This window comes from Bombyx mori, chromosome 16 (assembly GCF_030269925.1).
Source record: "Bombyx mori chromosome 16, ASM3026992v2".
NCBI classification, from domain to species: domain Eukaryota; kingdom Metazoa; phylum Arthropoda; class Insecta; order Lepidoptera; family Bombycidae; genus Bombyx; species Bombyx mori.
The window spans coordinates 10,278,155-10,296,274 of NC_085122.1; the positions used below are offsets into that span (position 1 = coordinate 10,278,155).

Sequence of the window (18,120 nt, forward strand, 5' to 3'; positions counted from 1 at the left end):
TACTATACTGGTACTACTAATGACGCAAATTTATTATTCGTTAAATATTAAAGATGAATAATGATTATTATAGAATACTGGCATTGCTCGAAAGTAATGTACCTAGCTTTTTGCTCTATTAAACTGTAGATGGTTATTTAGATGACTGTTTCATCTGATATATTTAGACTTCAAATATCTTTTACAACAGCATTTATTGCATCAGCAATGCCTGAAAACAGCAGGACTGTCGAACGTATGTCAGAAATGACATTCAAAGAAGAGAGGGTTGTTATCAGTGGAATGTCTGGTCTATATCCGGCTTCCAAGTCGATTAAAGATTTGGCTGACGTTTTGTACAACAAGGTAAACTAATTTTCTTTACCAGTTTTCTGTCAACATTCTCATCTTGTCAATAAAATATGTAATTATAAAAAAAAAAAAAAATCTTGTTATCCAATCTTCTTCTTCTTCTATATCGTTCCCTCACTACTGAGGATCGCGACCACATGCGACGTACTTCCAATGTGCCCGATCATGGGTGGTATGGACTGCATGGTACAGACTACCACCGAGTGCTTCTCTTGTTATCCAATCACATCAACACAAATAATTAATTGTTCAACATTATATAGTTAGATAAATATAATCCCTATGAACCGTTTTCAGAAAAATCCTATAACATCTGAAAACCAGCGTTGGAATTACTCTCATCCAGAAGTGGTGCAGTACACAGGAAAGCTACCTGAACTGAATAAGTTTGATGCACAATTCTTTAAGGTGCATTATCGCCTCGCGAATAACATGGACCCAATGGCGAAAAAAGTCTTAGAACAGACCTATCAAGCTATTTATGATGCCGGTAAGTGTTCTTTCATGATACGGTATTCCGGCATTCTTGAGACTTTTTTCCTGAAAACAGTGAAAGCATAAGAGATGATAGTGCTAAAGAAAAATATACAAATGTTTTTGTATGACTGATTAATAAACCAAAGATGCATGCCAGCTCTCTTTTCAACGCACAGCTCAGCCTATGTCAGCCTTGGTCAACATAGGCTTTCACCAAGATTCGCCATAATGACCGTTATTACGTAGCCCGTATCCAGCGAAAGCCGTGCAAAATCTTCTCATCCCAAATACTGCAGTCTCATGTCAATAGCATTCCACAAACCCTAATCTGCCACGAAAAAATCACGTACTTTCCATTGTTGGAGAGGGAGACCAAACTTACATAACAATTGAGACTTCAACATCATATCTTCTGGTAACAGATGCTCACGGGTCTAAAGACCAAAATTCAATGGTAGACTGATAAATGATTTTCAAATATTGAAAATGGCAAAATGTATGATTTTCCCGACAGGTGTCAGTCCTGAACACCTTTCAGGAAAGAATGTGGGCGTGTACATCGGTATGTCCTATTCTGAAACAGAAAAAGCTTGTTTTTATGTGGCAGACTGCAGAACAGGTTTTGGTATTGCCGGGTAAGTAATTATTTCGGTTATAGGTGATATTTTAAAGAAGTCGTAGCCTAAAGGATAATTTTCCGGGTGTACTCGTTGTACCAAGCAAGGCGATCATGCAATATGTACTTAATCCGGGCTTGTGGCGCCTTCAATGACAAAATATTGATACGGCGTATCAAAAATCATATCTTTTTAAATATAATTATAGATAATCTAAATTTGATAGATATATGAGAATAAATGTTGGAGTGCGTTATGGGTATATGTTGCAATCCTGCTTATATCTGCCGCAAAGACATTATGCATTCCGCTTTGGAGGGTGGGACAACCAATATTCAACACAATTTTGAGTTCAATCTCATATGGGGTAATGCCATTTATCTTGTGATATCTGTGGGCTCCGGTAATCAGTTAACACCAGACGAGCCGTTAATACAACTATCTATACTATATATGCAATAAAAATATAGTAAGTAGTAAATTGAGTTCAGGGTATTCCAAATAAAACATAAAATAATAATAAAAAAATCATGTAATCATCTAATTAAAACTTTTTTACGGGGTTGATTTCGCGTTTTCTACGATCATTTTATTATTGACAATGTTACGAATGCTTTAAAATTTTCGTGGTCACTACAGGCGATTGGTCAAACCGTAAAAGTAGTTTCAATTATGTTTACCTACGACTCGCGAAAACTAATGAAGATCCTTCTCCTTTCGTCGATAATATCCAGTGCTGACGGTCGTGGCCTCCTTTAATAACTTTCCCCTTGGATTATTCAGAGCAAGCCCCGCCCACCCTTAGCAGCGCGGATGGCATCGTGGATTGAAGTGTTGAGAAAAACTACTGAAAGAAAAAATATTGTGTGTGGGACTTCTTAAAACAAAAGGGTGCTCAGTCATAAACTTAATATATAAGTATAATATATTACTAACAAATAAACCAATAGTACGCACATGTAAACATCATTCCGATAGAGGCACTCGTCACGTGCGGACGTGCTCATCGACCACTCGATCGCCTTTGTTCGCCCGGCTTTAGTTAGCCCGGCCCGGCCCGCGCGGCCTGTGTTCGTGGTACATCTGCCGACTAAGTGTTTTTCCTGGAAGTTTTTATTTGTTTTGTTTCCTTTTGTTATTTCTGTGTTCGTGGTACATCTGCCGACAAACTGTTTTCTTGGAAGTGTTTAATTGTTTTGTTTCTTTTAGTTATTTCTGTTTTATTGTGTTTTTTCTTTGTCCTGTAGTAATCGCCCCGCATCGCCACCTGTGTTCAATAGAACCGCTCAGTTCCGAGAAGTTGGGGCCGCAAGGCGAGTGTTTTCTAAGACCCAGGGTAGCCCCAACTGGGCACGTAGCCATCATGGACGCTGTATTTGCGGAATTTCTCCGGCTTCGCTACCCAAAGCTCACTTCCGAGTTTCAGGCCTTCAAGGCCGATCACACCGCGAGCCCTCTCGTGGACTCCACCGAGCTCGCTGCTTCTGCGTCGCCTGTACCTGCGTGCATAGCTTCTGCATCGAGCACCGCAGCCTCCGTCGTGCCTGCCATTCCCGCGTCGCCTATACTGGCGAGTAAAACTGCTGCGTCGTCCGCCGTGGTCACCGTTCCAGCAGCGCGATCATCCGCGGCCTCCGTCGCGCCCTCCAAAATACCTACTCGTAGGTCACCTGCGCCCGCCTCCTCGTCCTCCGACTCTGACTCGGAGATGGAGGTCGACCTCGCCCCCGCCTCATCGACGGATGGATTCACCCTGGTACAAAAGGGTAAGAAGCGTGCCGCGGAGTCTCGAGCTCCCGCAGCCGCTAAAATTAGCAAAGCCGCGAACGCGTCGCGCCCCCGCCCTCAGACTCCCGTTGCGCCTCCAGCCCGTGCCACTCCGTCGCTGCGTCCGATGGCACAAAATAAAACCCAGACCCCTCCCCCGGTAATCCTCCAAGAGAAGGCAGCTTGGGATCGAGTTTCCCTGGCCCTTAAGGCCAAAAATATCAATTTCACGAATGCCCGTAACCTCGCGAACGGTATTCAAATTAAGGTTCGAACACCCGACGACCATAGGGCCCTCTCTTCTTACCTCCGTAAGGAGCGTATAAGTTTCCACACGTATACGCTCCAGGAGGAGCGCGAACTCCGTGCCGTTATACGTGGCATCCCTAAAGAGTTGGATGCCGAGCTCGTCAAGGCCGACCTTCTCGAACAAGGCCTACCGGTTAACTCCGTACACCGCATGCACACAGGCCGCGGAAGGGAGCCATATAATATGGTTCTCGTCGCCCTCCAGCCTACCCCCGAGGGTAAGCAAATTTTCAACATCCGAACGGTCTGTAGCCTTTCCGGAATCGCAGTCGAAACCCCACACAAGAAAGGCACACCGAGCCAGTGCCATAACTGCCAATTATACGGGCATTCTTCCCGTAACTGTCACGCGCGCCCCCGATGCGTCAAGTGCTTAGGCGATCACACCACAGCCCTATGCACTCGCGATCAAAAAACCGCGACGGAACCGCCTAGCTGCGTCCTGTGTCGAACACAGGGTCACCCCGCAAATTACCGCGGATGCCCCCGAGCCCCTAAAATAAATCGCCGCGTCGCCCGCCAAAACCGCCTCCGAGCTTCCGGCCCAGACATCAAAGCCTCGGCACCCTCTGTGTCGCAGGCTAAGCCAGCGTTCGTTCCGGCGCCGGTGCCTAGTGTCTCGGCCTGGGCCAAACCGCTGCCGTACACGAACACGGCTACAACTCCCTCCTCCGCGATTCGTCCCGCCCCTGCGACTCGTCCCTCTCGCGCGACTTGCCCTCCGACCGCGTCCGACAATCTCGCTTTAGCGATCGACTTCTTTCAGTCGATCAACTTTGAGCGCGTTAACGCTTTGGGCGATGCCATTCGCGCTGCCTCCACTGCACAACACTTTATCGCCGTTGTGCAAGAATACGCCGACGTATACGCGTCATTAAATACGTACGTCCTCCCCTCACTCCGCCGGTAATCAATGGCGTATATAAGTAGAATAAAGCCCCTATCCGTAACGATAGGATTTTTTAACGCTTACGGTCTCGCAAATCAACGTGATCAGGTTTCTGACTTTTTGCGTGACCATCAAATTGCCCTATACGCCGTGAGGGCCCTGCGCTGGCCCTCACGGCGTATAGGGAGCGTCCCCCGGGTGGCGGATGGGGGAGTGGTCGGTAGTACAGCCTAGCTAGCTGCCGGCTAAGTCCGATGGGCTCGCTGACCAAAGTAGGGTGTGGTCCTCCTGCATTTCGGGGGTTATGCAAGGGGCTGACAACCCCTTCATGTAAAAAAAACTTTTGTTACGAAACCGACAAGAAAACAGAAACGATCCGATCCCATAAACGACGACCCAAGGCACGGAATAACGGAAAACCGATTTGCTTCATGGAATGTCCGTAGTCTGTATAGACCTGGAGCCCTGTACGCCGTGACTAGGGAACTACGAAGATATAACATCTGTATAGCCGCCCTTCAGGAAGTCAGATGGCCAGGCTCAGGGGAGTGTCTAATGGATAGTGGTCACGTGCTGTTTTACAGTGGAAATTCTCAGGGCAAGCACCAATATGGAACAGGATTCATGGTTGACGGGAGATATATTGCGAGCGTGATAAGATTTGACGCTATTTCTGAAAGGCTGAGTATCCTACGGCTGAAGGGTAAATTTGCGAACTTCACACTTATTAACGCCTATGCCCCAACAGAACTGGCCAAAGAGGAAAACAAAGACAGCTTTTATGAAGATCTTGAAGCGGTGATCGATCAAGTACCAGAGTATGATGTCAAGATTATTTTAGGAGACTTTAACGCACAGGTCGGGAAGGAAGACATTTTTGTACCAACTATTGGAAAATATAGCAAGCACGACCAATCAAATGATAATGGTGTAAGGATGATAAGCTTTGCATCTTCCAAATCCTTGGTTGTGAAAAGCACTATGTTTCCGCATAAAGTCATTTATAAAGATACCTGGAAATCCGCTGACGGCGTCACTACTAACCAAATAGACCATGTCCTCGTTGACAATAGGCATAAAAACTGCATAATAGACGTGAGGAGTTTCAGAGGAGCTGACTGTGACAGTGACCACTATATGCTAGGAATCAAAATTAGAGCAAGAATTCAAACATGTAGAAAAGAATCCAGAACACAAAACGAAACAATAGAGCTAAAAAACCTTAAAGATACAGAAAAGTGTAAATCTTTTCAGATTGAACTACTCAATAGATTTGATACTTTGGAAGTTTCGGATAGTATTGATGAAGAATGGAAACTTATTAGCAACACAGTTAGGGATATTGCATTGAAAACTTTAGGGAAACGAAAAAAGCGTAATAATAGGAAATGGTGGACAGATGAATGCACCAAGATGATAGAAGAAAGAAGAAAGCTAAAAATACAGGCAGAGCAAGATAGTAAGTGGAAAGATGAGTATATGGAAGCTCAAAGAAAAACCAGACAAGTTATAAGAACAGCCAAGCGAGAGCACATGAATGACATCATGAAGAATATGGAAAACCTGATAAGAACGAATGAGGCTCGAAAATTCTACCAGGAAATAAGATCGGTAAAGAAGGCATACCAACCAATCGCACAATTTCTTGAAGACGAAGACGGAAATCTTGTGACTAACATTCGTGAGATCAGTGTAATGTGGCGTCAGTACTTTCAAAACCTTCTGAATTGCCCTCCACCGACGGAAGATTTAGATGACAACCCCCAAGATCCTGCGGAGGAAGAAGAAGTGGAGCCACTGAACTTCGAAGAAATAAAAAACGCTATTATGAGGCTTAAGAACAACAAAGCGCCAGGTATTGACAACCTACCATCTGAACTGTGGAAATACGGCGGAGAAGCCTTGCAGTCCAGATTGTACCATCTTATTAAAATGATATGGGAATCTGAACAACAACCTGTCCAGTGGTATTCGGGGGTCATCTGCCCCATACACAAAAAAGGCAGCCGGAAGAAATGCAGTAACTACAGAGGAATTGCTTTACTACCTACAGCGTACAAAATACTGTCATACGTTTTACTAAGCAGGTTAGAGCCGTATTCAGACAAAATCATTGGGGATTATCAGTGCGGCTTCAGACGTAATCGTAGTACAGTCGACCAAATCTTTACTCTGAAACAGTTAATGGAGAAAAGATGGGAGTATGCACAAAGTATTCATTCGCTCTTTGTTGATTTTGCTAAGGCCTACGACAGCATAGATAGACCGACTCTATATAGAATCCTCACGCGCTTTAAAATCCCACAGAAACTTGTGAGAATGGTGGAGGTTGCTACTAGGGAAAGTAGAATGACGGTACGAGTTGGCGCTTCTCTCACTGATGAGTTTGACGTTGTGACTGGACTCAGGCAGGGGGACGCTCTGTCACCAATGCTGTTCAACCTGGCACTTGAACACGCCATACGGAAAGTGAACACACTTAGTGGCGGAGTGTGGCTCAACGGACAGCATAGGGTGATAGGATATGCCGATGACCTCGCTCTACTTGGAGAAAGAAAGCAGCACGTTATAGACGCACTCAACTGCCTCCAACAAGAAGCCTCTCGGATTGGCCTTCGCGTGAGCCACGAGAAGACAGAATATCTTCACATGCGTCGATATAAAAACGTAAGACGGAAGCGAGAAGACCTAGTGGTGGGAAATACGAGGTTCAAAGGAGTGGCTAAATTCCGGTACCTTGGCTGCACTGTAACAGACACCAATGACAGGGAAGATGAAATCGAAATTCGTATACAAAATACCCTACGATGCAGTGCAGCCCTACACCCGGTTCTCTCTTCGAAGCTACTAAGCAGGCGCACCAAGATTCGGATATACAAGACTCTAGTCAGACCGATCCTATTGTATGGATGCGAAGCATGGACGCTCACACAGAAAGAAGAGGCAAAACTTCTCGTGACGGAGCGAAAGGTATTGAGAAAAATACTAGGACCAGTTCGGAAAGAAGACGGTACTTGGCACGTCCGGAAAAATAAGGATGTGGAGAGGCTTTTTGGTGAGCCAAATATTCTGGGGGAGATGAAGGCACGGAGGCTCGGATGGCTCGGACATGTAGTACGTATGGAGCAGGATCGGGCTGTGAAACGGGTGTACACGGGTGTACCGGAGGGACGCCGCCCCGTAGGGAGGCCCAAGTACCGCTGGTGTGACGCTGTGGAAGGAGATTTACGGGAGCTCCAAGTGTCGGACTGGCAAGGTGTTGCGCAGCGCCGGGATGAATGGCAAAGTTTATTGTCGGAGGCCAAGACCCACTTCGGGGTCATAGCGCCAGCTCAGTAGTATCAAATTGATATGTTTTTAGTGCAGGAGACCCTACTTAAGCCCGCGCGCCGTGACCCTAAAATCGCGAACTATAACATGGTCAGGAACGACAGGCTCTCTGCTCGTGGTGGTGGTACCGTCATTTACTATAGAAGAGCCCTGCATTGCGTCCCGCTCGATCCTCCCGCGCTCGCTAATATCGAAGCATCAGTGTTCCGAATCTCACTGTCGGGACACGCGCCGATCGTTATCGCGTCCGTTTATCTTCCACCGGATAAGATCGTTCTAAGCAGTGATATCGAGGCGCTGCTCGGCATGGGAAGCTCTGTCATTCTGGCGGGCGACCTAAATTGTAAACACATCAGGTGGAACTCACACACCACAACCCCGAATGGCAGGCGGCTTGACGCGTTAGTTGATGATCTCGCCTTCGATATCATCGCTCCGCTAACCCCGACTCACTACCCGCTAAATATCGCGCATCGCCCGGATATACTCGACATAGCGTTATTAAAAAACGTAACTCTGCGCTTACACTCGATCGAAGTAGTTTCAGAGTTAGATTCAGACCACTGTCCCGTCGTTATGAAGCTCGGTCGCGCTCCCGATTCCGTTCCCGTCACGAGGACTGTGGTGGATTGGCACACGCTGGGCATCAGCCTGGCTGAATCTGATCCACCATCGCTCCCGTTTAGTCCGGACTCTACCCCGTCTCCTCAGGATACTGCTGAAGCCATAGACATCTTAACGTCACACATCACCTCGACATTAGATAGGTCATCGAAACAAGTTGTAGCGGAGGACTTCCTTCACCGCTTCAAATTGTCCGACGATATTAGGGAGCTCCTAAGAGCTAAGAACGCCTCAATACGCGCCTACGACAGGTATCCTACCGCGGAAAATCGTATTCGAATGCGTGCCCTACAACGCGACGTAAAGTCTCGCATCGCCGAAGTCCGAGATGCCAGATGGTCTGATTTCTTAGAAGGACTCGCGCCCTCTCAAAGGTCTTACTACTGCTTAGCTCGTACTCTCAAATCGGATACGGTAGTAACTATGCCCCCCCTCGTAGGCCCCTCAGGCCGACTCGCGGCGTTCGATGATGACGAAAAAGCAGAGCTGCTGGCCGATACATTGCAAACCCAATGCACGCCCAGCACTCAATCCGTGGACCCTGTTCATGTAGAATTAGTACACAGTGAGGTAGAACGCAGAGCCTCCTTGCCACCCTCGGATGCGTTACCACCCGTCACCCCGATGGAAGTTAAAGACTTGATCAAAGACCTACGTCCTCGCAAGGCTCCCGGTTCCGACGGTATATCTAACCGCGTTATTAAACTTCTACCCGTCCAACTCATCGTGATGTTGGCATCTATTTTCAATGCCGCTATGGCGAACTGTATCTTTCCCGCGGTGTGGAAAGAAGCGGACGTTATCGGCATACATAAACCCGGTAAACCAAAAAATCATCCGACGAGCTACCGCCCGATTAGCCTCCTCATGTCTCTAGGCAAACTGTATGAGCGTCTGCTCTACAAACGCCTCAGAGACTTCGTCTCATCCAAGGGCATTCTCATCGATGAACAATTCGGATTCCGTACAAATCACTCATGCGTGCAACAGGTGCACCGCCTCACGGAGCACATTCTTGTGGGGCTTAATCGACCAAAACCGTTATACACGGGAGCTCTCTTCTTCGACGTCGCAAAAGCGTTCGACAAAGTCTGGCACAACGGTTTGATTTTCAAACTATTCAACATGGGTGTGCCGGTTAGTCTCGTGCTCATCATACGGGACTTCTTGTCGAACCGCTCTTTTCGATATCGAGTCGAGGGAACCCGCTCCTCCCTACGACCTCTCACAGCTGGAGTCCCGCAAGGCTCTGTCCTTTCACCCCTCCTATTTAGCTTATTCGTTAACGATATTCCCCGGTCGCCGCCGACCCATTTAGCTTTATTCGCCGACGACACGACTGTTTACTATTCCAGTAGAAACAAGTCCCTAATCGCGAAGAAGCTTCAGAGCGCAGCCGTAGCCCTAGGACAGTGGTTCCGAAAATGGCGCATAGACATCAACCCAGCGAAAAGTACTGCGGTGCTATTTCAGAGGGGAAGCTCCACACGGATTTCCTCCCGTATTAGGATGAGGAATCTCACACCCCCGATTACTCTCTTTAGTCAATCCATACCCTGGGCCAGGAAGGTCAAGTAACTGGGCGTTACCCTGGATGCATCGATGACATTCCGCCCGCATATAAAATCAGTCCGTGACCGTGCCGCGTTTATTCTCGGTAGACTCTACCCCATGATCTGTAAGCGGAGTAAAATGTCCCTTCGGAACAAGGTGACACTTTACAAAACTTGCATAAGGCCCGTCATGACTTACGCGAGTGTGGTGTTCGCTCACGCGGCCCGCACACACATAGACACCCTTCAATCTCTACAATCCCGCTTTTGCAGGTTAGCCGTCGGAGCTCCGTGGTTCGTGAGGAACGTTGACCTACACGACGACCTGGGCCTCGAATCTATACAGAAATACATGAAGTCAGCGTCGGAACGGTACTTCGATAAGGCTATGCGTCATGATAATCGCCTTATCGTAGCCGCCGCTGACTACTCCCCGAATCCTGATCATGCAGGAGCCAGTCACCGTCGACGCCCTAGACACGTCCTTACGGATCCATTAGATCCAATAACCTTTGTACTAGACGCCTTCAGCTCCAGGAGCAAGCTTAGGGACCTCGGTAACCGTACTCGTCGAACTCGACAAAGAGTTCGCCGTGCAACCTAACCCATGAATCAGCTCGCTGAGTTTCTCGCCGGATCTTCTCAGCGGGTCGCCATTCCGATCCGGTAGTAGATTCATTCGCGAAGCAGCTGCTCTTGAGCTGTTAGGTCTCCTTCGGAGGCGTTCGGGTAGTTGTTAGCAAATCCCACCCCTCCTGGCTGAGCCTTTGCTGTCCTGGTGAAACTGGAAAGGCCTCCGGGCCACCAGTAATCCTTCAATCATAAAAAAAAAAACATGTATACATATCTTAGAAGTAATTCAACGACCAAACGATGATCCTTGTGGAATCTGTGTCGGCCAACTGCAAATAATAGTATGTATGTAATGTATAATATTATATTGAATATTTCATGTTTTTTCTAGGTGTAACAAAGCAATGTTTGCAAATCGCATATCGTATTGGTTGAACGTCAAAGGACCATCGTTGGCTGTTGACGAAGCTTGCTGCAGTTCTATCGCAGCCTTAGAACAGGCTTTTTTTGCGATAAGCCGGGGCGAATGTGAGGCGGCCATTGTCGGAGCGGTCAATTTGTGTCTTCACCCGCAATGCTTAGTTCACTATGGCAGGTAAGTTGAAAACAAGGGTGTAAGTCATGGCAGGACAATCTGTCCTTAGTTATTTTTTTAAATATTCCGTTTTATTTTTCAAAAGATCATGAACAAAACAAAACAGAAATGGAATAAAACATTTACTTAAATCCTGATATGTTAGTGATTATCGTCGAATTACGATCATTGGGTAAACACTAGTTCAAATATTAATCAAATAAGTACCTAATACTATAGTATTAAGAAAAGGTTATTTCAGGATTGTGAATCTCTGCATGGACGGAAAAACGAAGTCTTTTGATCGACATGCAGACGGGTGCGCAAAATCTGAAGCTATCAATGTTTTATTTCTTCAGAAAGCTAAAAACGCTCTCAGGTTAGTTTCATTATTGCTACGTACGACACATTAGGTCATATTAGTCTATCAGCTTAAAAATACTCCAGAATAGTGACTGTAATGTTTCCCTCATTTTCAGAATTTACGCCAAGATTGTGCACGTCAAATCGGGAATCACGATGCTTTTGGAAGGAGAAACCGGACCCAGATTTGGCTTTGATCGTGACCCAAAAGACACGGCAACTTTCTTGAAGAATTTTTATGAAGAGGCTGGTGTTTCACCTGACGTTGTTGAATATGTTGAAGCGTTTGGTTCAGGTAAATATGGATGATGTCAAAATGTCGTAGTAACTGAGGATAGTTCAAAAGTTGTCGTCACATATTTCGCTAACATGACCGGAAATTGTATTAGTAAGTAAAAATAAGCATTATTAAGAGAAGACAATTCGTGAAATCCGTTTTGATACTGAAAAGACATAATTACTATGTTTAGTGCCGAGAACAAATCAACAATGCTTTGAAAAGGCGTACCAAAAATTAGAAAGTGGGACGAAACTAATGAGACTGCATTGGTGATTTGATATAGTTGTGTAATTGTTTTTGATACATTTTTTTTTTCGGGCCTTGGGCCGTACCTCCTACGAGGTCCCCGCGCCTAGGGGGCGCGCGGGGTATGTGAGACTCAACGATCTGCAGGTGTTGAGAGCGGATCGCGGGCCCAAGGATTTTAGGGCCCACCCACTAAACGACTCCCCTGCACTCTTACACCCGACGTCCGATCTCCGTCCGGGGTCAGAACCCGGTCAGAGTAGGGGGGTTCCCGCAGTCAACACTACAACCAGACACGCGGTGCCACCCCGAGGACGCCCGACCGACGGGTCGTCGAGGCGATAGTCGACGTCCAACGACGTCGGTCTCCGCGGTACGGCGGCCCTACCGGCCGCCCAGGCGGTGCCGCTGGTGTTCCGGGATACCCCGCTGGGCCAGAACCAGCCTGCCGGGTCGGAACGCGATACACCGCCGACCGGGTTGCTCTTCAACAGTATGTTCGGCGACGACAGCGACAACGAAAATGCGGACCGCATCGCAGTCCGCAGCCGCCGACGCGCCATCCCGTCCTCCTGGTGCCAGCGCGCTAGAGCGACGGTAGCGTGCGGCGCAGCTTCAACCCCCTTAGGTCGCCCCGTGACCATCACCGGGAGGAGACTGCCTCATTGTTTTTGATACCTGTGTTGAGTTACCGGAGTCTGTGATGATAATGCAATCTAAAGTCTGTGAACAAAAACGAACAAATCATTAATCACCATATCAATAACAAATTTGGATTTTTCAAAATTTTCAGGCGTACTCGAAGCTGATAAGTCTGAAATAGAAGCCATCGATAGTGTTTTTTGTAAAAATAGAAAGAATCCGCTGGCAATCGGTAGTGTTATGTCAAACATTGGCAACAGCGATGCTGCCTCCGGAATTTCATCCATTACGAAGGTAGTACAAACATTACAGACGGCTTGTAAGTAAAAAATCATTTTCGAAATGAGTAATTGCATATTTAGTGGGCCCGTAATGTAACGACAATTAAAGACTCGCTTTTCATCATAGATGGATCCCGCACGCCATCTGATTTAAAAAAATACCTTACATGCGGTGCAAAGAATATCAGGGAAATACTGTTTTTGAGAGTGATTTATAAAGTTAATAAAATTTAATCTCAAAACATGCCATCTGTACCACATGTTCCAAAAAAGGCTACAGCGCTGAAAAGAAACTGTGAAACAAATTCAGCGGACTAGCTTATTATGTTATGACTGATTTTGTAGATTATATAATCTTTTAAAGAACTTTAGCAGTTTTTAAACCTTTGTACTGATAATAATAGAAAGTTTCGTAGGAATTGGAATCTTATAGTTTCCTTAGCATAGTAATAGTAATATTATTTTAACTTAATAACAAAACAAAAAAATACAAGAATCAACCTTAAAAGTAATTCTAATTACGAAATATATATTTTTAAATAATAAAAACATCACTAATTTTAGGTGCTGTTAGGTTATGAGACCGGTCTGCTAGCCGGTAATCTCCACTACAAGACACCTAGAGATGATATCAGTGCAATTCGCGACGGAAGAGTATACGTGCTGGATGATCACGCACCGACTAAACGAAATTACGCAGCCGTTAATAGCATGTCGCTGACTGGAATCAACGCTCACGTTCTCCTGAAAGGACATTACAAGAGAAAGGTTTTTCTTCCGTTACAAAGCTAATGAAATAATTAAAAAGGGAATGAATGAAGGTGTTATGTGCCTATAAACTATATTAGACCTTGCAACTCCCGGTTTAAAAGCTATTTTTAGAAATTGCATCTGATGAAGGAGTTTTGTACGAAGAAAAAGTACAAGTTTGTTGACTGGTTTCTCAAAATTGACAAATTGTATCATATCACATATTTTATTTACCACCACCCGGCCTATTTCTGCCGTGAAGCAGTAACGCATTTCGGTTTGAAGAGTGGGGCAGCCGTTGTAACTATACTGAGACCTTAGAACTTATATCTCAAGGTGGGTGGCGGCATTTGCAAGATTGTAGATGTCTATGAGCTTCGGTAACCGCTTAACACCAGGTGGGCCGTGAGCTCGTCCACCAACCAAAGCAGTAAAAAAAATTCACTTCATCCACTCATGTCTTCAATTGTCAATTGTCAAATCAAATATCATTAATTTATCCGAGTAGGTTTTGCGATGGATTCAATAAGTTAAATAAAAGCTGATTTTTTTAATCAGGTGATATTAGAATATGGGGTCGAGTTTTTTTGTATACAAGCTGTCATTATTCAACACTTTATGCTTTTAAAAACTTCAATTTACGAATTGCAGGATCCCAACCGGTACAAGTCAAGCATTCCACATTTGGTTGCGATCTCGGGAAGGCAAGACTCTGCAGTCAGAACTGTTATCGACGATTTGAAATCACGGCCCATAGATCCGGAAGAATTGGCGTTGTTGCATAACATCCACCAAACAACAATATCTGGACATATGGGAAGAGGGTTTGTTATTTTAGGTAAAGTTACCCGAAATTTTACCTGTGCTTTAAACAAAACAACTTCAGTATTAAATCCAAATTTAAAATATTCCTCTTTCAGATCAAGATGATGAGCAGAATACTGTATGTCTAAAAGAAAGGATAGAGTACTTTGACGATGCCATACGTCCTTTGTGGTTCGTGTACAGCGGCATGGGATCGCAATGGCCCACGATGGGGAAACAGCTTATGCGCATTCCTATATTTGCGGCTTCTATTGAAAGGTAAAGTTTTCATTGGTAAGAGGTTCGTGGTTGCCAAGATAACAAAAATGAATTATGTAAGAATATACAATAAAACTCTGTATCATCTGTTTTATGAGCATTGAATCCAATCACTTCTTGTAATACCGCCAAAATTCTTGCCCTTACAGCTCTAGGACACAAAATTTTAGCCATATCATATTTTAACACCTACCTACCATTAAAATTTCAATACGTATAATTGAAAAAAAAAACATTACTTTCAGGTGCCGACGCGTATTGGAACCAAAAGGAGTGAATATTGTGGACATATTGACATCTTCTGATAGTACGATTTTTGATAACATTTTACATTCGTTCGTTGGAATAGCAGCCGTGCAGATTGGATTAACTGACATTTTAAAGTCTCTCGGTATTGAGCCTGATAAAATAATTGGTATGGATCTTATAAAGTTGTAAGAATGAGAGGGTTCATGAACAAGTACTTGAAATTAAAGGACATTTGTTTTGTTTTTGTATCAGGTCATAGTGTTGGTGAACTGGGTTGCGCGTACGCTGACGGATGCTTGACAACAGAAGAGATGATACTGTCGGCGTACAGTCGTGGGCTAGTCTCTGTTCAAACTCCCTTCATACAAGGTTCCATGGCTGCCGTAGGAATAGGATACCAAGAGGTCGATATTCATTATATTATAAAAAAAAAAAAACGAATCGGCTAAATCGGCCTATCGGATTTTTTCGTCAAACTAATTTTGTGGGAAATCGAAATTTGTATTCACTTCTTTGCATATAGAAACGTGCTTCATAAAAATCTTAATTTAGTGGGTACCTATGATTTCATAACCTTTTTTAGATATCGAAAATGTGTCCGCCGTCAATAGAAGTAGCCTGTCATAACAGTTCACAATCAAGCACCGTATCCGGTCCCGCGCAAGACATGAAGCAGTTCATCGCTGAATTGGTGGCAAAAGGAATTTTCGCTAAAGAAGTTCCATGCTCTAACATCGCTTATCATTCACGATACATTGCTGAAGCTGGTAAATTTACTCAATCTTACCTAGTTTAAAAGTAACTTAATGAGTTTACTTAGCATTTTTCTTAAGTAGGGTCGCAGCTTATCCTTTTATGATACTGCATAGGGATTTGGCATGAGTTTTACTCTCGGGTCAACGCCTGTCTGTGGTCAACCCTCCTTGGGTTATCTCACGATACGTGCTATAGGAAGCTTCTTTCTTTCTTCTTCTTCCTTTGGTGTTTTTTTTACTTCCTTCGTTTTTGGTTTTATGATACGTAATTTATTATTTTAATCATTGATATTAAAATTTAGATTTCCAAATACAAAAAAATGTCGTTATTAAGTCAGTCAACTTGGACCGCTAAACAGCTATTTATAAGTGACTTCCACTTCTACTTTAAGCATCCTTAATTGCTAATGTTTATTAATGTGATAATATTATAGCGAGAGTCGTTGTTGCCGAACTAATTTATTAAATGCAAAACAATTAACTATAATAGATTCAGATTCAGATTATAATAAAATCGATCTCAAGATTTTTTTTACATGAATTCCATATCTGGAATTTTACTGGTGGTAGGACCTCATGTGAGTCCGCACGGGTAGGTATCACCACCCCGCCTATTTCTGCCGTGAAGCAGTAATGCGTTTCGGCTTGAAGGGTGGGGCAGCCGTTGTAACTATACTAAGACCTTAGAACTTATATCTCAAGGTAGGTGGCGCATTTGCGTTGTAAATGTCTATGGGCTCCAGTAACCACTTAGCACCAGGTGGGCTGTGAGCTCGTCCACTCATCTAAGCAATAAAAAAAAAAGTATTCATATTTTTAAAAAGTATAGTAAAGTTAAATGAGTAATATCAAATAAGAGTAAGCTCTAGAAATTCCATAGCAGATATTTATTGACAACGACATAATCGCCATTACCATTATAACGGCCGTCTGGTGTAGTGGCAAGTGACATGGTCACTGCACAAGGGGGTCGCGGGTTCGAATCCCGCCAAGGGAAGATATTTGTATAATAAATATAAATGTCTATTCCAGGGTTATGGATGTACATTAAATATATGTATGTGTATAATAAAAATCTTACATTTATATCCGTTATCTGGTACCTGTAACACAAGTTCTTTACGAACTTATCACGGGACCAGTTTTTTATGATTGAAAGTTTACTGGTGGCCCGAAGGCCTTTCCAGTTTCACCAGGACAGGTGGGCGAGCAAAGGCTCAGCCAAGAGGGGTGGGATTTGCTAACAACTGCCCGAGCGCCTAACAACTCAAGAGCAATTGTTTCGCGAATGAATCTACTACCGGATCGGAATCGCGACCCGCTGAGAAGATCCGGCGAGAAACTCAGCGGGCTGATGCATGGGTTAGGTTGCACGTCGACCTCTTTGTCGAGTTCGACGAGTACGGTTACCGGGGTCCCTAAGCCTGCCCCTAGTATTAGAGCTGAAGGCATCTAATGCAAAGGTTATTGGATCTGATGGATCCGTAAGGACGTGTCTAGGGCGTCGACGGTGACTGGCTCCTGCATGATCAGGATTCGGGGAGTAGTCAGCGGCGGCAACGAAATATCGTTCCGACGCTGACTTCATGTATTTCCGAATTGATTCGAGGCCCAGGTCGTCGTGTAGGTCAACGTTCCTCACGAACCACGGAGCCCCGACAGCTAACCTGCAAAAGCGGGATTGTAGGGATTGGAGGGTGTCTATGTGTGTGCGGGCCGCGTGAGCGAACACCACACTCGCGTAAGTCATGACGGGCTTTATGCAAGTTTTGTAAAGTGTCACCTTGTTCCGAAGGGACATTTTACTCCGCTTACAGCTCATTGGGTAGAGTCTACCGAGAATAAACGCGGCACGGTCACGGACTGATTTTATATGCGGGCGGAATGTCATCGATGCATCCAGGGTAACGCCCAGGTACTTGACCTTCCTGGCCCAGGGTATGGGTTGTCTAAAGAGACTAATCGGGGGTGTGAGATTCCTCCTCCTAATCCGGGAGGAAATCCGGGTGGAGCTTCCCCTCTGAAATAGCACCGCAGTACTTTTCGCTGGGTTGATGTCTATGCGCCATTTTCGGAACCACTGTCCTAGGGCTAGGGCTGCGCTCTGAAGCTTCTTCGCGATTAGGGACTTATTTCTACTAGAATAGTAAACAGTCGTGTCGTCGGCGAATAAAGCTAAATGGGTCGGCGGCGACCGGGGAATATCGTTGACGAATAAGCTAAATAGGAGGGGTGAAAGGACAGAGCCTTGCGGGACTCCAGCTGTGAGAGGTCGTGGGGAGGAGCGGGTTCCCTCGACTCGATATCGAAAAGAGCGGTTCGACAAGAAGTCCCGTATGATGAGCACGAGACTATCCGGCACACCCATGTTGAATAGTTTGAAAATCAAACCGTTGTGCCAGACTTT

At 45.1% G+C, this 18,120-nt stretch overlaps 1 protein-coding gene across 1 annotated transcript in view; it reads left to right on the forward strand.

Moving 5' to 3' along the window:
• Positions 1-207: 207 nt before the first annotated feature.
• The window catches only part of LOC101735422 (fatty acid synthase), a 30,881-nt gene continuing 12,968 nt past the window's right edge, over positions 208-18,120 (forward strand). Inside the window, exons 1-13 of the mRNA XM_062673171.1 lie at positions 208-345; positions 649-841; positions 1,343-1,463; positions 10,882-11,085; positions 11,327-11,443; positions 11,544-11,722; positions 12,747-12,889; positions 13,441-13,644; positions 14,278-14,464; positions 14,547-14,709; positions 14,955-15,124; positions 15,211-15,362; positions 15,542-15,725. Of these exons, the coding sequence (XP_062529155.1) occupies positions 208-345; positions 649-841; positions 1,343-1,463; positions 10,882-11,085; positions 11,327-11,443; positions 11,544-11,722; positions 12,747-12,889; positions 13,441-13,644; positions 14,278-14,464; positions 14,547-14,709; positions 14,955-15,124; positions 15,211-15,362; positions 15,542-15,725 (2,155 nt within the window). The remainder of the gene's footprint in view (positions 346-648; positions 842-1,342; positions 1,464-10,881; positions 11,086-11,326; positions 11,444-11,543; positions 11,723-12,746; positions 12,890-13,440; positions 13,645-14,277; positions 14,465-14,546; positions 14,710-14,954; positions 15,125-15,210; positions 15,363-15,541; positions 15,726-18,120) is intronic.